Source organism: Meleagris gallopavo, chromosome 1 (genome assembly GCF_905368555.1).
Source record: "Meleagris gallopavo chromosome 1, MGAL_WU_HG_1.1, whole genome shotgun sequence".
Classification (NCBI taxonomy): Eukaryota; Metazoa; Chordata; class Aves; order Galliformes; family Phasianidae; genus Meleagris; species Meleagris gallopavo.
The window spans coordinates 160,162,814-160,179,734 of NC_139404.1; the positions used below are offsets into that span (position 1 = coordinate 160,162,814).

Genomic DNA, 16,921 nt, shown 5'->3' on the forward strand with positions numbered 1-16,921 from the left:
AGGCCAGGCTGGATGTAGCTCTGGGCAGCCTGGTTTAGTGGTTGGCAACCCTGCACATCGCAGGGGGATTGAAACTAGATGATCATTGTGCTCCTTTTCGACGCAGGCCATTCTATGATATGATTCTATGAAAGGGTGGGACTCAAGCAGATGGGGGCAGACTCTTCAGTGGCATGCAGCAATGAAATAATGATTGTAAAACTAATAGAGCACTGGAACAGGCTGCCCAGAGAGGTTGTGGAGTCTCCTTCTCCGGACACTTATCAGCACACACACAGTTCAACCAGTAAGGGAACCGCCCTGTCAGGGCATGCCGCCATAAGCTTCGAATTACGTGGCAGTATGAAACTTCCTGGGGCCAAAATTAAACAAAATAACAACAGCTGTCGAGGAGGGCAAGGAACACTGAACCACAGCTCCAAACGAAGTCACAGAACCCGCCCCCAGGGGCACGGCTCCCCGAACTGACATAGGCGATGCACCCCTCCCCCCAGGATGTGCGGGACTACAGCTCCCGCCGTGCGGAGTGCGCCGTCTCCCCGCGCGGGGGTGGGCCGCAGTGCTCTCTGGGACGCGTAGTGCGAGGAGTGAGCGGTGAGAGCGCCTTCTCTCCGGGAGAACAGCTGATTCAGCGGCGATTGGCAGAAGGCCATCCAACCAGGAAGCGACAATTTCCTTCTGCCGCCGTGGATTGGCTGTCGTGGAGGGGTGGGGGGCAGGACCGGCAGTGGCGGGACGATTCGGACTGCGGTGCATTCCTGGGCGCTGAACGTTGGGGTGCGGCCGTTTGGAGCGCGTTTTGTGCTGCCCCCGGTCCGTGTGTGGCGTGGGGCTGCTTCTGCGGTGCAGTCCGGACGGCGGCCATCGCTACTTGGATTAAAGGCTGCTGGCTGTAAATCCTCTGCCTGGCTTTAGCCCTGAGCCCCCTCCTTCTCCCCCGCGGCGCCCTGCCGGCCCAGCTCAGCTAAGCCGCTCTAATCGCAGCCCCCGGCTGTCTCCTTTTCGCCTCTTCAGGGCACGGCCATGGAGTCGCGGCGGCCGCGGCCGCGCTCGCCACCGGGTCGCGGCGGGAGGGAGAACAAGGGGATCCGCAGGAAGGGCCCGCCGGCAGCCGGCGGATCTGAGGAGGCCGCGGACGGCAGGAAGCCTAAATTCGTAAGTACGGATCCGTCCTACGGCCCTGCCCGTGGCATAGGCGGAGGCCTGCCTGAGTGTGCGCCCGGGAGCCTCTCTGAGGGTTGCAGGGCCCGCCCGCCCCAGCTTGCTTCTGTGCTGCTGTCCTCAGAGGGCCCGGCTCCCTCTTGCCTCGTGTGCTTTCAGGTCTCTGCTCTTTATGAAGAAGTTTTCTGAATCACTGTGTGACAGCTGTAGGGGTGTTAACAGAACGGCTCTTCACCCGTAAATGATGCCGCCTCCACTAGAGCTAGATGTTTGGGCTTTGTTTTGATCACATAAACCGTTTAGTGAAAAATGGACTCTGAATTTCATAGAGCATCCTGAGTTGGAAGGGAATATTCAGTCCAAGTCCTGGCTCCACACGGGGTGACCTGGAAATCAGACCATACGTCTGAGAGAGTTGTCCAAATGGTTTTTGAACTTGCAACAGGTTCAGTTCTTTGGCCGCTTCCCTGAGGAGCCTGTTTCATGCCTGACCACCCTCTGGTGAAGAACCTTTTCCAGTTATCCAATCTGATCCTCTCACGATGGACTTCTGTGACACTGTTAATGTTGCTAGAGAGCAAATATCAGTTCTGCCCCTCTGCTCCTCTCGGCCCCATAGGCCGCAATGAAGTCTCTCAGTCTCCTCTTCTCTGGGCTGAACAAACCAAGAGACTTCAGCTGCTCATCATATGTCTTCCCTTTTAGATCCTTCACAATCTTTGAAGCCCTTCTTTGGACGCTTTCTAATAGAATGGTGTAGTAATAGGGTAACGTAGTAGTTTAAAGGATGCAGCTCTCCCTAGCCCTGCTTTATTAAAGGTTTGGCTAGCAAACTCATCAATTGGAAAACTGAAAACAGCAAATAGGTGCCTACAAAATTATATGTATGTAAGATGTGCCCTAGCTAAAAAGTACCTAAGAATAGCCATTTTTTTTCTTTGGACACGCTGAGTTATTCAAATATCAAAGCTGAACAAATACACATTCTGCAGGTACCCACCACATGCAGAGCAGATGTGTACTATGCTCTTTAGAATGTGTGTGTATGAAACTGTGGGCCAAGAGCTGGTCATAGATAAATACAGAGCTGTGTCAGAAAACATTCTTTAGCCTAGCGTCTTTGAGTGAAAACCTATATAGTCTGCTCAGTTGCAGTACTGTTGGTATATGACTTGGTGACTGGTTTATTCCTGCAGGAAGCAAGAGGCAGATTTGTGTATGATTAAGGCTGACAACAGCACTGAGTTCAAAATCTTTTATTTCTTGGCTATACTTTAACTATTAAGGTCTTAGGCAAATTGCATATTACCATCATTTCTATTTTTGTTTACACACATCTGGGGAGGGAAATCAGGGTGTTGCCATCAGTTTCAGTGTTCCCCTCAATAGAAATACAAACATTTTTTAGGGAGTGTAACTGTCAGATATAACAAGGCCCTTGAGAATTTGTTACTGAAACAAACTTGGGATTTGTAGAAAAGAGATGCCTTCTTTTTGGTGCAGATGAGCTTGTTTGTTGTGTCTGCCTGTGAAGTCTAGGCGTGTGCAGGTGTGGGCATCAGCTCACTGGCTTCTTAGGACTATAGTATTGATTTTACTTTGACCCAAACACACAAAGCCAAGGAGGCTGGATTTGGGTGTTTTACTTAGCTTTGTAGAGTATGTGATCATCATGACAGTATGGCTTTTTTTTTTTTCTCTCCCAGTTTCTGAAATTTTTTAAGCAAGAGTGACTGAGAATATTCTTAATTCACGAGAATGCTTTGTCACTTTCAGAAGTGTTTGACCTGAGACAACAGTCTTGTATTTCATCTTTATAAGTACTCTTAAAGCAAAGATATTGCCTTGGGATGGTGATACGTGACAGTTCTTTCTAATGTGGCCTGTCTTTTAGGTATGCCATTAGCTCACTGGGAGACCTTAAGAAGAGTTGATATTCCTTAAGCAGAGTATTAGTTTTTGTCTCTATCTCTGTGTAAACTGCTGAAAAGTATGGTTTACAAATCTCATCTGTGGGAATTAACAGTTTCTATGGGGTAGCAATGCCCCAAAATCTGAAGAGTTGCTACAGCTTCTATAACCATTGGGCTGTTTCCTCTAATCCCTGGTTTGTCTCGGGTAATAATTTTCTGCTGAAGAAAGATACAAATCAGTACAAGTTGTGAATATCTGTTATTTCAATGATTGTAGGCCTTAACCAACATCTCTGATTTGTAGTGGTTTCCTTGAAAGGTACTGGGAGAAATGCGTTTCTTTTTGTCATATCGTCAATTTCTGCTCTAAGATGTTGCAATGCAGAATATTTATCTGTTATTAAAACTAAAATTGGTATATTCTCCTTCCTCCTCTACCTCCTGTCTTCTTAAGAGACTTTTCTTAGAGAGAGGAGTGAATGGTGTGCGAGATGTTGTATGTGTATTGATTTGTTCATATCTGATTTCTCCTGTAATACATCTTCTTTCATTTGCTAGATTACTTTTGTGTCAGAGTACGTTGAACTTCTCCTTACTCTGAATTATCTGTAATCGAGTCATAAATACAGGCTGTATATGTTTGGGATACTTGTCATGCCATACTTCTTCATGTAACCTGAGTTATGTTTCTTATCTAATATGCATTTATCAAATGTGGTTAAAATTGACTATTAGATTCAACAAACTCAAGTCATCCAGATTGGATTAGTCTAATTTTCCTTAGGACAAAAGGCTTCAAGATAAATTCCAAGTTGGACTGTTCCAATCAATGTAACGTATTGATCTGTCACTTGAGAGTTACCAAATCAACAGTAGTTAGGCTGGTCTGGAAAAGAATTTGATTCCTTGACAGACCTTCAGGTGAAATTGGATTGCTGGTTAACAAAATTGACATTGTTAACATGCAGTTTTTTTTTCTTTTCTCCAAAAGAACTCCTTATTTAGCAGGAGAACAATCTCTTGATTTTTACCACTTCATTTAGATGAGGGAGAAAGAGGCTTTGGGCTAAATAGTTGTTAATTCCAATTAAATGTCTTCCTGGAGTACTGCTGTCCTGAATAAACTAGCTTCACAGAAGAATGAATTTAAGTTGTAGTTCCTAGCTCTCTCTATTCTTTACAGAATTATTTAAAACAAACAAACAAACAAAAATTTATGGCATGATGATTAGTTCTGAAGCACTTAACAGTTTGGTTTTGTTCAGAAGGTCTAAGGGTTTGGAACAGTGGAATTCGTGGAAGGATAATGTGTTCTGTGGTACTGTGGTGGCTTAGTTTTGTTGAAAGCCCTTGTGTTCATCTTTGAGTGGTTAGAGTTTGGTAAAAAGCAGAAATGAAATAAAGGGTGGCAGAGGTTCAACCTAGCTGAGGAGGGTGTTCCTTTTACTTGGTGTATGTGTGTGTATGTATATATATATTTTCTTAGAAATGTTTAGAAATTGTATGAATGATTGCTAGATTACTTGAACTACTTCTAATTGCTCTTTACTGGGGCTACGTCTTGTAGGTGCTAGACCTCAGAATGTCAACTGGATGTATAGCTGATTTAGAAGTATTTGGTCAATGATACACTAAAATTAATACAATCTTCAGTGACTTTCAGGTTATATTTTTCTCTATGAAATTTATATGAGTCAGGAAGACTTTCTTGTTTGCAGCAATCTGTTTAACATAGGTAAATTAACACTTGCATTTAATAGTGTTTATAAATCAAAGAAAGATGTAGTTAAAAGCAAAAGCATTTCTGTTTGAATGGCATAGAGGAGAAAGGTAAGACCAATCTGTGTCAATATCTTTAATTATGAAGTGACTGAATTATTGCTGCAGTTATACTGCAGTGTAAGACCTTGAATCTAAATTAGTCTTTTAAAGAAATGATTGCTGAACAGATGTTACCTAAAACTCTTTATTGCTGCTCTGTAAAACTGTAAATTCCTCATGCTGTTATTTTTGTTGGCATGAATTAACACCGTGGGTTATGATACTAAATTTTAGTGCTGTGTTCTGGCACTTTGTTATATAATCTTACCTGTAAGCACCAATTTTAAGTTTAACTCATCAATGTCTAAACAATATCGCTGCGTAGAAACTGTCATGTTAAGATAATTTTGCCCCTAATTGCTTTTCAAACTGCTTTCCAAGCAACAGAGAGAGTATACACACGTATTTAAAAAAAAGAAAAAAAAGAAAAAAAAGAAGTCGTTAAATAAATGCTGAAGTAGTGTACTGGAAATTAAAAACAGGAGATGCTGTCGGGCTATGCTGAAATTTTTAAAGTGCGTTTACAGATTGAGATAGTAAAATTACTTAGGGAATATTGTATCAAAGAGGGTCTTAAAGTAATAACATCCACTGTAACAATCCAATTCGCATTGCTGTAACTGAGTCTACAGGTTTCTTTGCAATCCTTTCTTCAATCTTCTAGTTGTGATTCTACTGGATAATCGTCTTTGGGGAAAAAACAGCTTGTGTTGAATCTTTCCAGTGATAGAATCAATGGCAGTATTGGAGTTCTTTCTCACTTTCTAATTTAAGAAGGTATGGGTAGATTTGTGTGATTATATGTACATCATCAGTCTTGGTAATTTCAGCTTCCAGTCTTAAATCAGCCAGTTCTCTTAAAACTCATGGTATCTTGTTTAAATTCTCCTGTATTTATTTTTTTCTTACATAGTCTATAAGCTATTCTTTATGTATCAAGCTGTGCATATGCAGTGTTTTTTTTTTTTTTTTATTTCTGTGATCCTTATTTTTTCCTTTTTCCCTCTTACTGTAAGGAAGCAAATACAAAGATTGAAAAAGGATTTGAATACTCAGATGTGGGAAGTGTTTTTTCTTTTTTTCCTTTTTCTTTTATAAATATAAATTATTTAAGAACTTCAGTGTGATGGCATGCATGCGTGTTTAGCTGCCTGAGTTTCTGCTACTTTGAATGGCTTGAACTCCTCTTATACTGGCAGCAGTGTATGGTTGGGTGCTTATTTGTCTTCTATTTCCATTTATGATGAACAAGTAGGGCTTCTGCCTGTCTAGCATGTTAACATTGTCCATCCATGCCAGGTATAATCTGAATTCAAGTAAAAATGTACTGTTTTTTAAACAAGTTGTTTTGATTCAGGAAGATGAGTGATGTTACTCTGTGCTTATATAATGATGAAAAGAGCACCACAAGAAAAGCTAGAAGTTGCCTTTGGTAGAGAACATTTGAATATTACAGAGTATATCTTACACTGCTTTAGGATGTTCTTCCTCCTTTGCAGCATACATTGAGCTGTAGTGTTGGTGTTTCTCATTTCTTTGCTTCATTTCACTGCGTCAACTCAGAGTTGCCTGGAGTAATTATAAAAAGCAGTGACTCAATTTGTTAAACCTTGTCTTGCAAATTCACCTTCAGTGTGTGCTACAAAACTGTTTGTATAAAGAGTCTTCCGCATACTAATAAGATTCTTTACTGTGAGCATACAGGAAGCCGAGTAGTATTGGCTTACTTTCCCTGTCACTATGGTCCAAAAGTATCACACATGGCAACTCTCATTTGTATAAGACATGATCATTCTTCTGCTCTGAAAGTAAACTTCTGCCTAGCTGTGCATGTGTTGTGAATGTTGTCTGTTGTGCCCTATTGTACCCTTGAGTTCAGTTTCTGTCTAAGGCTTTCATTGTCTTTGATGTTCTTGAGATCGGGCCTTCTGACAACTTATAAGTACACTGTACCATACACTGAAGGTATGTATGTATCCTTTGTCTAATTAAACCAGTTATTCGTCAGTATGCCTGAGGGTAAGGAGTAAGGGTAAGTAAGGAGTAATTCCATGTCAAATTGCTTTCTTCAAAAATATTAAATCTATATTCTTTTTAATTCTGAGTTAGCTTTGGATGAAGTGCCGCCAGCTCAATTTCTAAGTAAAATCACCTCCTTCTCCCTGTCCCAGACTAAAAAATAAGTTATATTAGGTGTTTATGTAGCTGAAGACTAAGTAATGGTGATACTTTTGCTTTTCCAGCTGTAAGTGCTACTGATCCCAGTAAATCTTGACTTTCTAAGCATGCTAAATCCACATAAATCTGGACTTTCCAAATACTGTAGCTCTTTAATCTCTTGATGTTTCTGTTTTTCTTTGACTGCAAAATAGGATGTTGACATAAAACAAGATTAGCAATATTATATGTATCTCTTTAATCCATTAATAAACTCGAGAAATATTTGTATGTAGCTCCTGTGTTGTCAGAAGAAATTATTTTACTATTCTAGAGTAGTTCATGGAAGGCATAGAGTAGCATATCAGTATTTTCATCCACTGCAAGGTAATATTCTGTAAGCTTGTATAATGTTCTTAGCAGTAACTGTAGCTACTACTTGAACACTACTTAACCCAGTTTTGTTTACTTGCAGGCCTGTACTTAAGACAACCTGCTCACATGAGCAGACTGTCTTACTTCTGTCAACTTACATATCCAGGCCTGAAAATAAAAACTTAGGCTTGTAATAAAACACTCCACACTCTACTTAAGCATGATCTATTTATTTTTTACCCGTTATTATAACTTTGTTTGTCCTGGCAAGAATGAACATATACTCCTGTTCTTAAATCATGACATTGCTCTTTATGCCATTGAAAGAGACCAACTTAACATCTAGTCTTAGAAGATTTTGGTGAGTCAGTGCTATTTTCCACATTTCTGTATGCTTGGATGCTACCGAAGACAATGGAAATTGGCAACTGACTTTACCTTTCCAGAGGAGGATGATTTCGTGAGGGAGAGGAAAAGAGTTGCCATGTTCTAATCGGTATCTTGAGGAAGTTTTTTTTGCTATAAAATTCTCAGAACACATATTTTGAAATGTCTTACTGCAAGTCGTACAGTGCTTTGATATTAGAATGCTGAAGGAACTGAACATTGCTAGGTTGTAGTTTCTATCGGGTTTCTCCTGCTTTCTAACAAAATTGATAGATTAGTGCTATTTAAGTAGAGTTGCTTTCTTCTAGCCCTCTTTTGAAATAAGACCAGACAACATTGTTTGCATAAGCTCCTACACAGAAAATTTTCAATTTTCTGCTCTTGTAGTAGTAGTCAATAAGCTGAAGGCTTAGAAAATTCACAGTTGTACTGAGTTTCTTATACCATTAGGGTGTCTTTAATTGGCTGCACAGCCAGCCTTCTTTTCACTAATGAGCCACCTGAACTGAGTTATGAGATGTCCTAATGTATAGCATAGGGAACTTTCAGCCTTTCTAACAGTAAATTCCGTTGCTAAATTTCACAATGTAATTCTGTAAATCATAGAATGGCTTAGATTAGAAAGGACCTGAAAGATTATTGAGTTCCAAACTCCCTGCCGTGGGCTGGGTTGCCCAGGGCCCCATCCAACCTGGCATTGAATGCATCCAGGATTTCTCTGGATAGCTTTTTTCAGCACCTCCCCACTCTCTAAAATATTTCTTTCAAACATCGAATTTACATCTCCCTTCTTTTACTTTGAAGCAAATCCCCCTTGTCCTATCACTGTCTACCTGTGCTTCTCAGTGGAACCGAACCTGCTACTGTGTTCTCTGCCAGTGTGTAGAATTTGACTTGAGTCTCAAAATTCCACCACAAAACATGTAATGCAAAATAGACTTTCATTCTAAGCAGATTCCTCAGTGAGGCTTAGTTGAGTGTATGAAACATGAATAAATACTTGTGATCTTTGCTACGCAGTTCCATTGTAAGACCACATGATAGTGTTTTCTCCTGCGGTTTTAACTGCTGAAAGACAGAGACATCAACAATTTTCTAAATGTTAAGTCAGGAGCTCTTTAATTGGCAGAAATTAGTATTCAGGTTGTCTCTGTAGCTATTTTGGAAAATGAAAAGGAGATATAAAACACTACATAGCATAGTACATGACAGAGGTCTGATCTATTTCTGCAGCAGGAAATCTGGGGTACATATCTTCAGTCTGCTGACTACATGGAAGTGTTTTCCCATTTATTATTCTTAATGTTTTATTATCACAGAATCACAGAATGTCAGAGATTGGAAGGGACCTCAAAAGATCATCTAGTCCAATCCCCCTGCTGGAGCAGGAGCACCTAGATCAGATCACACAGGAACATATCCAGACAGATTTTGAATGTCTCCAGAAGAAGACCACCCAACCTCTCTGGGCAGCCTGTTCCAGAGTTCTGTTACCCTTATGTTAAGTTTTTTCTCACATTTATGTGGAACCTCCTATGTTCTAGCTTGCACCCATTGCCCCTTGTCCTATCATTGTGAATTCCCATCTGTTGTAACAGAGTAGGATTGTCCGTACTCACATAGCTCCATTTCTTTTTTTTGTTTTATTATTGATGTTAGAACTTATATTATGTCACTGAGCAGTAATTGTTTTCTCATACTTCATTTACTTTTTAACTTCATAGCTGTTCATCACATATTTCTTCCTCAGTTTCTTGATAATACTGAGGATAGAGGTATCGCAGGATAATACTTGTCATAACACAAAATGTTCTTCTGTACTGAGGGAAGAGAAAGCAAAGATGTTATAGGGAATGATCATAGAATCGAGTTGCGATGACCTTGTAAGGGTCATCTTGCCCAACTTCCCTGCAGTGAACAGGGGAATCTACAGCTCGGTCAGGTTGCTCAGAGGCTGATCCAATGTGACCTTGAATGCCTCCAAGAATGGGGTATCCAGCACCTTTCTGGGCAACCTGTACCAATTTTGGTGATGACCAAATATAAGAGTTTTAAATCTAATTTAAATCTAATTAAATAATCTAGATACAGCCACTGACAGTTGCTGTAGCTTGTGCCAAACTTTGTATGCTTGACAGTGAGAAACCTAGCAAAAGGGAAAGAATCAGTCTCACCAAATATGTGACTTTATGTTCTTCCTGTTTCTTTGCCAAGCTTTGTCATATGAAACAGTGCATTGGATCCCTGCAGCACAGATATATCGGTCATCTGTATTCTTCAGTACTCCTCTTAGGTTTTGTGCAGAAACTCTGCTCCTAGCACTTGCTGTATATGCCAATATGCAGTGGAGTGCAGAAGATTTCAGGAGCTTTTATTTTATACAACGAGTGATCATGAGCAGTTGAATGTTACTACTAAGAAACAGAGTGAGTTTCTGCTCGTAGTTTAATGTTCTGCTTCCCACACAGGCATTGCTTGAGAGCAGTCAATGGTCTTGACTGACTGTGTGCTGCAGCTTGGCAGTCAGAGCTTTAGGCTACTGAGGAACTGCTGAATTCAAAATCTCTTGGCTGTGTCTTCTCGTGGTGTCCCCAGAGCCGTTTTCAGATGGATTATGGATTTTCAGATTCATTGTGGGCAGGTCTTCTGCTGTAGTATATTTAGCTATAATCATAATAAAGCGCAACTAGTTTCAAGCTATGTTTGTCTATATTCTTCTGCATGGAATTATACTTTCTAATGATCAGATTACAGATTTTTTTGGGGAGGATCTGTACTGTATTCCTTTGAAAACTTGCTGTGCAATGTAAACCAACAAAATGCAGCTTGCAAAGGAATTATTATAATTCAGTACTGATGATGTGGCATCGTTTGAATAAGTGATTATAGCTGATGTTGATTTTTTGTTATTGTTTTGTTTTTTTGACTACATAATCATGACATGTCTGGTTTCCTGTTTAATTTACAGCATTTAAATATCAAGACATTGACAGATGATGTGGTAAGACAACTTAAAATGTTTTGCTTTGGCTTTGCTAAGCTAATAACCTCATTGCTAACACAGTATAAATGACCTTTTTGCTACAGAAACCATCTTGGAAACTAAAATAGTTAATTGGTAAAGTCTTACTAAACTGTTGGTTATCTATAACATACTCTGCTCAAGTAGTGAAAAATCTTTGCATGGCTTTGAAATGTGTTCATGGCTAAATCATGCCTGAGTGAATTTGACAAGTAATTGTGCCTGCTGATGTATGATACAGTTAAGATATCTGTGATTGCATATTTAATAATAAAGTTCATTGGTCTGTATAGCTAGCTTAAAATCCAGTGTTTAATAAACTAACAATTGCTTGTAAAGTCATTAATGCTTGCTTCAACCAATGTCAGGTATTATCAGTATCATACTAATGGTATGTTTCTAAAAACTTCGTCTGTCTTCAACAGCAGAAGAGATTATCACAATGCAGATCTTCTTTTCTTTGCAATTAAAATACACTTGTTTTGTTGTTCCTAGTATTGTTTTGTTGGTTAGAGTAGTTTTTCTGAATGTAAATAATTCTGGGAAGTCTTGGAATTTATATAAAAACTAAAATGTTCATTAGGCACTTAAAAATCAGTTGTTACGACTTCAGTATTTATTTTTTGCTACAGTGTGTTTCTGCTGAAATACTTCTGTGCATAACTGAGAGCTTAAATGTAGAGAGTTTTATGCTGGAGGACAAACATAGAAAGTTTTATTCTGGACAGCATGCAATGCACTTGAACTGAGAAACAGTGCAAGTTAGAAGTATTTGGAGATCCTTAACTCAGGCTGCTTTTAGTATTTGAATTGTTTTGTGTTATTCATCTGCTGATGAATTGTCTGGTTATACTGACATATCCCCATTAAGTCCTAAACCATGATATTTTTTTGGAATGTGTGTTCCTTCTATCTTCTTCATTTAGAGCAAGAATCTTCTGTAAAAGAACAGCAAGTAGCTAGCTATCTGACAAAGTATCTATTTGCAAGATCACTGTGGAACAAATAATTTGAGGGCTGCATATTCCAGTAAATTATTTGTAATGCTCAGTTTTTTTTTTTTTAAGAATTGTGCACATTAACAGGCTTTTATATAGTTCTTTTTAAATAGAACTGCTTGTATATGTAGGGAAAAAAGCGTATACCAAAATTTGCTGTATAGATGAGAAAAGCTTTGTAATTTGTAGTATGCAGAGAAACAAGATTCAGAGTGAAATATGTTCTACACATCCAGGTCTTGACTGTGGACAGGAATAAATTCTGTGACTTCTAATATTCTGCCGTTAGTTAAATGCTTTGGTTTCCAAAAAAAAAAAAAGGTAGAACCATCTCTGGGAGATGAATGTATCAGGAAAAAGAAGTCATCCAATGGGACTTTGGGAATCCAAACGGATTATTCCGTGCATCTTGTTTTATTTAAGCCTTACTCTTACTAAGCTCTACTGTTACTAGTGGAACTTCTCATTTAGCAAGATGTTAATCTTGGAGAGCTATTTGATTGTTGAAGAAAGAATACACTTTCTTTTTTATCTTCTGAGAGCTTCAAGGAGGAAAATGTGAAGATGTCTTTGACTCAATGTCGTTAGAAATAAATTCTCTATTGTCACGTGAAATATTTTTGCTGGTAAAGAAAATTAATGTCTTGCTTTTACTTTCAAATACATGGAAATAAATTGACAGAACCCTTTGTTTCCTGTTTGTTCCTCCTTCAGTATTAATTATTTCAAATGAAGTCATAGGAATTGTCTAATTTTCTGTTTTTCCTTCTCATGTTGCTATTGTTAGGCTAGTTTTTCACCATGAGTTTGTGTTAGGGTGTTACAGCAAAATTCCATGACTGAACTGCTGGCTTCTGTGATCAAAATGACTGGCAGAATGTTTGGAAGACTGAGCTATTCTATTGTAGCAGACTTTCCTTATGTGAAACTGTGTTTTCTGCAGGTGTAGTAAGTGGGGGGGCAGTCAAAAATACGAGATCTTGAAAATTGGCAAGTACTTGTCCTATAAGAGAGAATGTAAATGGTACCAAGAGAAACAGAAGCTTTGCACAGTGCTTGGTTGTTACCCCCATCAAACAAGAAATGAAGATTTTACAGCTGCATGTTTCATGGCAGGTCTTTTCTAGTAGATTGTGTTTAGTGATTATCTGTCCTTGATGATCCATGCTTGCATTTCTCCATGAGAATGGGAGAGGAAGACTGTTCAGTACTTCTCATAATGCAGATTAAGCTAAAACAGAACAATTTTTAATCAAGTTTCTTCGTAATGTGCTACTAGTGAACAAACAACACATTTCAGGTAGCTGGGCTTTTTCACCTAAACCTACCTCATTCTCCCATTTGGTACTTTCTAATCTAGTACAACTGCTTTTTTTTTTTTTTTTTTTTTTGTTCCTCTCTCTCTGCCTCCCAAGATACTAAGGTCCAATCACTGCAGTAAATAGCTTAAACAGAGGATATAAAGAAGTGCAGGTTATGCTCCAACTGTGTGTATTTATTACAAAATTTATTTTGTGTGCACAGCCAGTGATGAGATGTTGGATTACGTCCAATTTTTTAAGTGTGTTTAGCATCATTTTTTAGATTAAAATCTTTCTGATGAGATAGATGGAAGGTATGTGTGTTAACTTTAATTCTGGAGACTTACAAGGCATTGCACTTAAGCTCTTGCTCCAGATATGGCATTAGGAGATTCTCTTTGTAAGCAAAGTCAAAAATTAATTCATAGTCTTACCTTTTGAATCTAGTATTTGTATATGTTGTTAGTCAAGTTGCACTGATACCAACATTCAGAGTCCAGTATGCTGAAAATTTTTCTAAAAATGCTTCCTATTTTCTATTCATTTTCTCTGGAGTTATGCTCAATCTTCCACTACCTGTTTGGATTTAACAACTTCAGTCTGGGAAGGGAGTCTAACAGACTGAGGGGTTTCCCACATCCTTCACTGAATTCAGCGTGAAGGTGGGGGATTTCTTTCTGCTTGAAGAGTTTTGTGGTGTGGTTTTATTTTTTTTTTTTCCCCCCTTCCTTCTTCCGTATCTTCCAGCATCAATTTGGAGTAACTTTCGGTCTTGAACTGAGGAAACAATATCATAGTCAAGATTATTCACTTATTTTTACAGAAATGCCTGTAGGTGCTGTTTCCATAGATCTGTGGCAATTTTACCTGAGGGAACAGTCACGCTATATCAACTGTGAACTGTAGAAGAAATGCACAACCAATATTTTTGTGGAACAATTCCAGCTTCTTTAAACAATAAATCTTTTAAGTGCTCTGTGTCTTGAGAGTCTGTGGGTGTTTCTAGTATTCCCATGTTCATAAAGATTGGAACTCTGCATTGCTAAACTCACCGTAAATGCTTTAAAGGCATATCATTAAATTTCTATTGAAAAACTCTGTATCTGCTTGTGTTATGAGTTTACAGTTCAGTTTTATTATTCCCTTCTTTGTGCATTCATTTCTTTGAGCTTATCTAAGATAGGTAGTAGGAAGCCAAGTCTCAGCTGATGTACTGCTCTGTCCTTGATGTAGGTAACTTCTGCTATTAAATCACTTCTGTAGTTCCCTGCTTTATCCCTCTTTGACTGTAAATAAGACCAGCCATGCCAGTTGATTCCTCTTGATTTGTTGGTTCCCAGAACATTCTCAAAGCAGAGGTATTTGTAGCAATCCTCAGAAAGCAGTTGCTTTATCCTCTATGGATTATTTTAGGAGCTAACTTCTGCAAATGGTTAACCACCTTCACCCTACATTTTTCATTTAACTGGAAAATTAATACAAACACAATAGATTTGAGAGTTGCAATAATTTAATTACATTCAAATGTGCTTGAGAATTTATTGTGGCATTTACATTTACTTCAAATTCAACAATATACAGCAATTAAAACACTACTATCTGTCCATTAGAATTATACTGAATTTATTGGTTTACAATGTATCCTACATATGTCAGTTTTGTGTAAAACCTCACTTTCAGAGGAGAACTCTCTTAGCAAGTTTCCTCAACAGAAATGTGAACGTGAATATGGTTATACAGATATGTGTTCTTAATTCTTAATATGAAGAGTATCTCCTAATGCACGTATCTGGAGCAAGAGCTTAAGTGCAACGCTTGTAGGTCTCCAGAATTAAAGTTAACACACATACCTTCCATCTATCTCATCAGAAAGATTTTATCTAAAAAGTGATGCTAATTCTTAATTAAAAGTGGGAGAAGAAGATGAGGGAAGCAAGATGGCAGATGGAGTAATACCTGTAATTCTTTTAGCATGGGTTTTGAAATTCTGAAGAGCCAGCAATTATTCTACTGATAACTAATCCATTGATTCCTGCATTATCATGCGTGTAAGTTCAATAGATGCTGTAGTCTTACAGAAGACAGTATAAGAAGTTTTCACTAAGATCGAAGTGAGAACACAAATAGATGTAGTTCCTGGGGATCTGATCAGAAAGTGGGATAAGCTGGAAGGTTTCAGCTTGGACACTTCCTTGAATCTCTGTAACTTTGATCTTCAGGTGCACGGAATGTGCAGAAAGCCAGGTTCATTTTTCATAGGTTCTCTTAATGTTTTAAAGAGAACCTATGAAATTGGAAGCCAATAAAAATTTGGATGCCATTCATCCTGTGACGGCTACTTCATTCTGGCTTTTGCAGCTATTATTCATATTCACTGATTCAAATTGTGATACCTACTTAGCAGTCAGTCCGAAATAAAGTCTCAAGGGGGTGAATGGCACTTATCTGGAATTGTCATTTTATGTTTTTCCTTCATATTTAGTATCATGGTTTCTTAGGGGCTTTGAGAATGTTTAGAATGCTCTTAATATATTTCCAACAGGGAAGGACATCATTATATTATGTTTGATAGCAAGTGTTGGGCTTTAAGCTCTATTAATATTTTAAGTAGTAAAAATACTGCTTCTGACCTTACTGTCAAATTGGCTATAAATGTGTAAATCATGTTGGGCAGAGGAAATTTTTGCTCTGCTAGGGATGGAAAATGTTGGGGACAATAAATCCAATAACCTATGTCATGTCTCCATGCCTAATCAATAGTGAGACTGAGTGTATATTTCCAGTAGGCACACACACAAACACAAGTATACAATATACACATATATAAGTATACCTGGCCACACTGATCAAAACTGATATTCTCAGCACTCGTACAGTGAGGCAACTTGAGACCATTACCTCTTGTCCTGTCACTAGTTACCTGGGAAAAGAGGCCGACCCCCACCTCACCACAATGTCCTTTCAGGTAGTTGTAAGGAGCAATAATATCTCCCCTGAGCCTTCTCTTCTCCAGACAAAATAATCCCAGTTCACTTAGCTGCTCCCCATAAGACTTGTGCTCCAGACCCTTCACAGCTTCATTATCCTTCTCTGGATATGCTTCAGAGCCTCAATGTCTTTTTTATAGTGAAAGGCTCAAAACTGAGCACAATACTTGAGGTGTGGCCTTACTAGAGCTAAGTACAGAGGGACTATAACTATAACCTCCTGGTCCTGCTGGCAGCACTATGTCTAAGACAAGCCTGGATGCCATTGGCCTTCTTGGCTACCTGGGCACACTGCTGGCTCATGTTCAGCCAACTGATGCCCCCAGATCCTGCTGATATGTGCTGTCAGTTGCTCTCTTTTGAGCAGTTTCTTTAATGTGACAGTGTTTAAATACATTCATTAGAATTGAAATACCTAACAGACTGGAGTATTGCTCTGATTATGCCACCTTTAAAATAAATGATCACATTCACTTCTAGTAATAAAGAAGTTAAATTCTCATCTTTTTTTCTGTATGCACAGTTTCTTACCTTTAAGTTACGTGACAACTTCATTAATTTGCATATCTTTTGCTGCCAAGAAATGATTGAGATAGCTTCTAGTGGGTAGATGCTGTTAGCACTGTACTCTATATGCAGTAACATATTCTCATCGTCTGTTAGAGTTTGTTAGTAGTGTTTGACTGCCATGCTACTGAAGTTGTAGTTTCACAGAGCTTTGCCATAGAACAAAGTTGTGGAAGAAGTGCTACTGTAAGGCAGTTTTAAAATGTATTGTAGTGTAAGAGACCATACAGAT

The 16,921-nt window shown here is 38.7% G+C and overlaps 1 protein-coding gene across 4 annotated transcripts in view; it reads left to right on the forward strand.

Moving 5' to 3' along the window:
• Positions 1-471: 471 nt before the first annotated feature.
• The window catches only part of DIAPH3 (diaphanous related formin 3), a 234,552-nt gene continuing 218,102 nt past the window's right edge, over positions 472-16,921 (forward strand). The window contains exons 1-3 of one of the 4 annotated variants that reach the window (XM_085215773.1): positions 472-594; positions 1,015-1,155; positions 10,783-10,815. In XM_085215773.1, the coding sequence (XP_085071899.1) occupies positions 1,024-1,155; positions 10,783-10,815 (165 nt within the window). In that variant the 5' untranslated portion in view covers positions 472-594; positions 1,015-1,023. Of the gene's footprint in view, positions 595-700; positions 893-1,014; positions 1,156-10,782; positions 10,816-16,921 lie in introns of those variants that run through there. The other 3 variants (XM_085215776.1, XM_085215772.1, XM_085215775.1) reach the window with 3 other exon arrangements.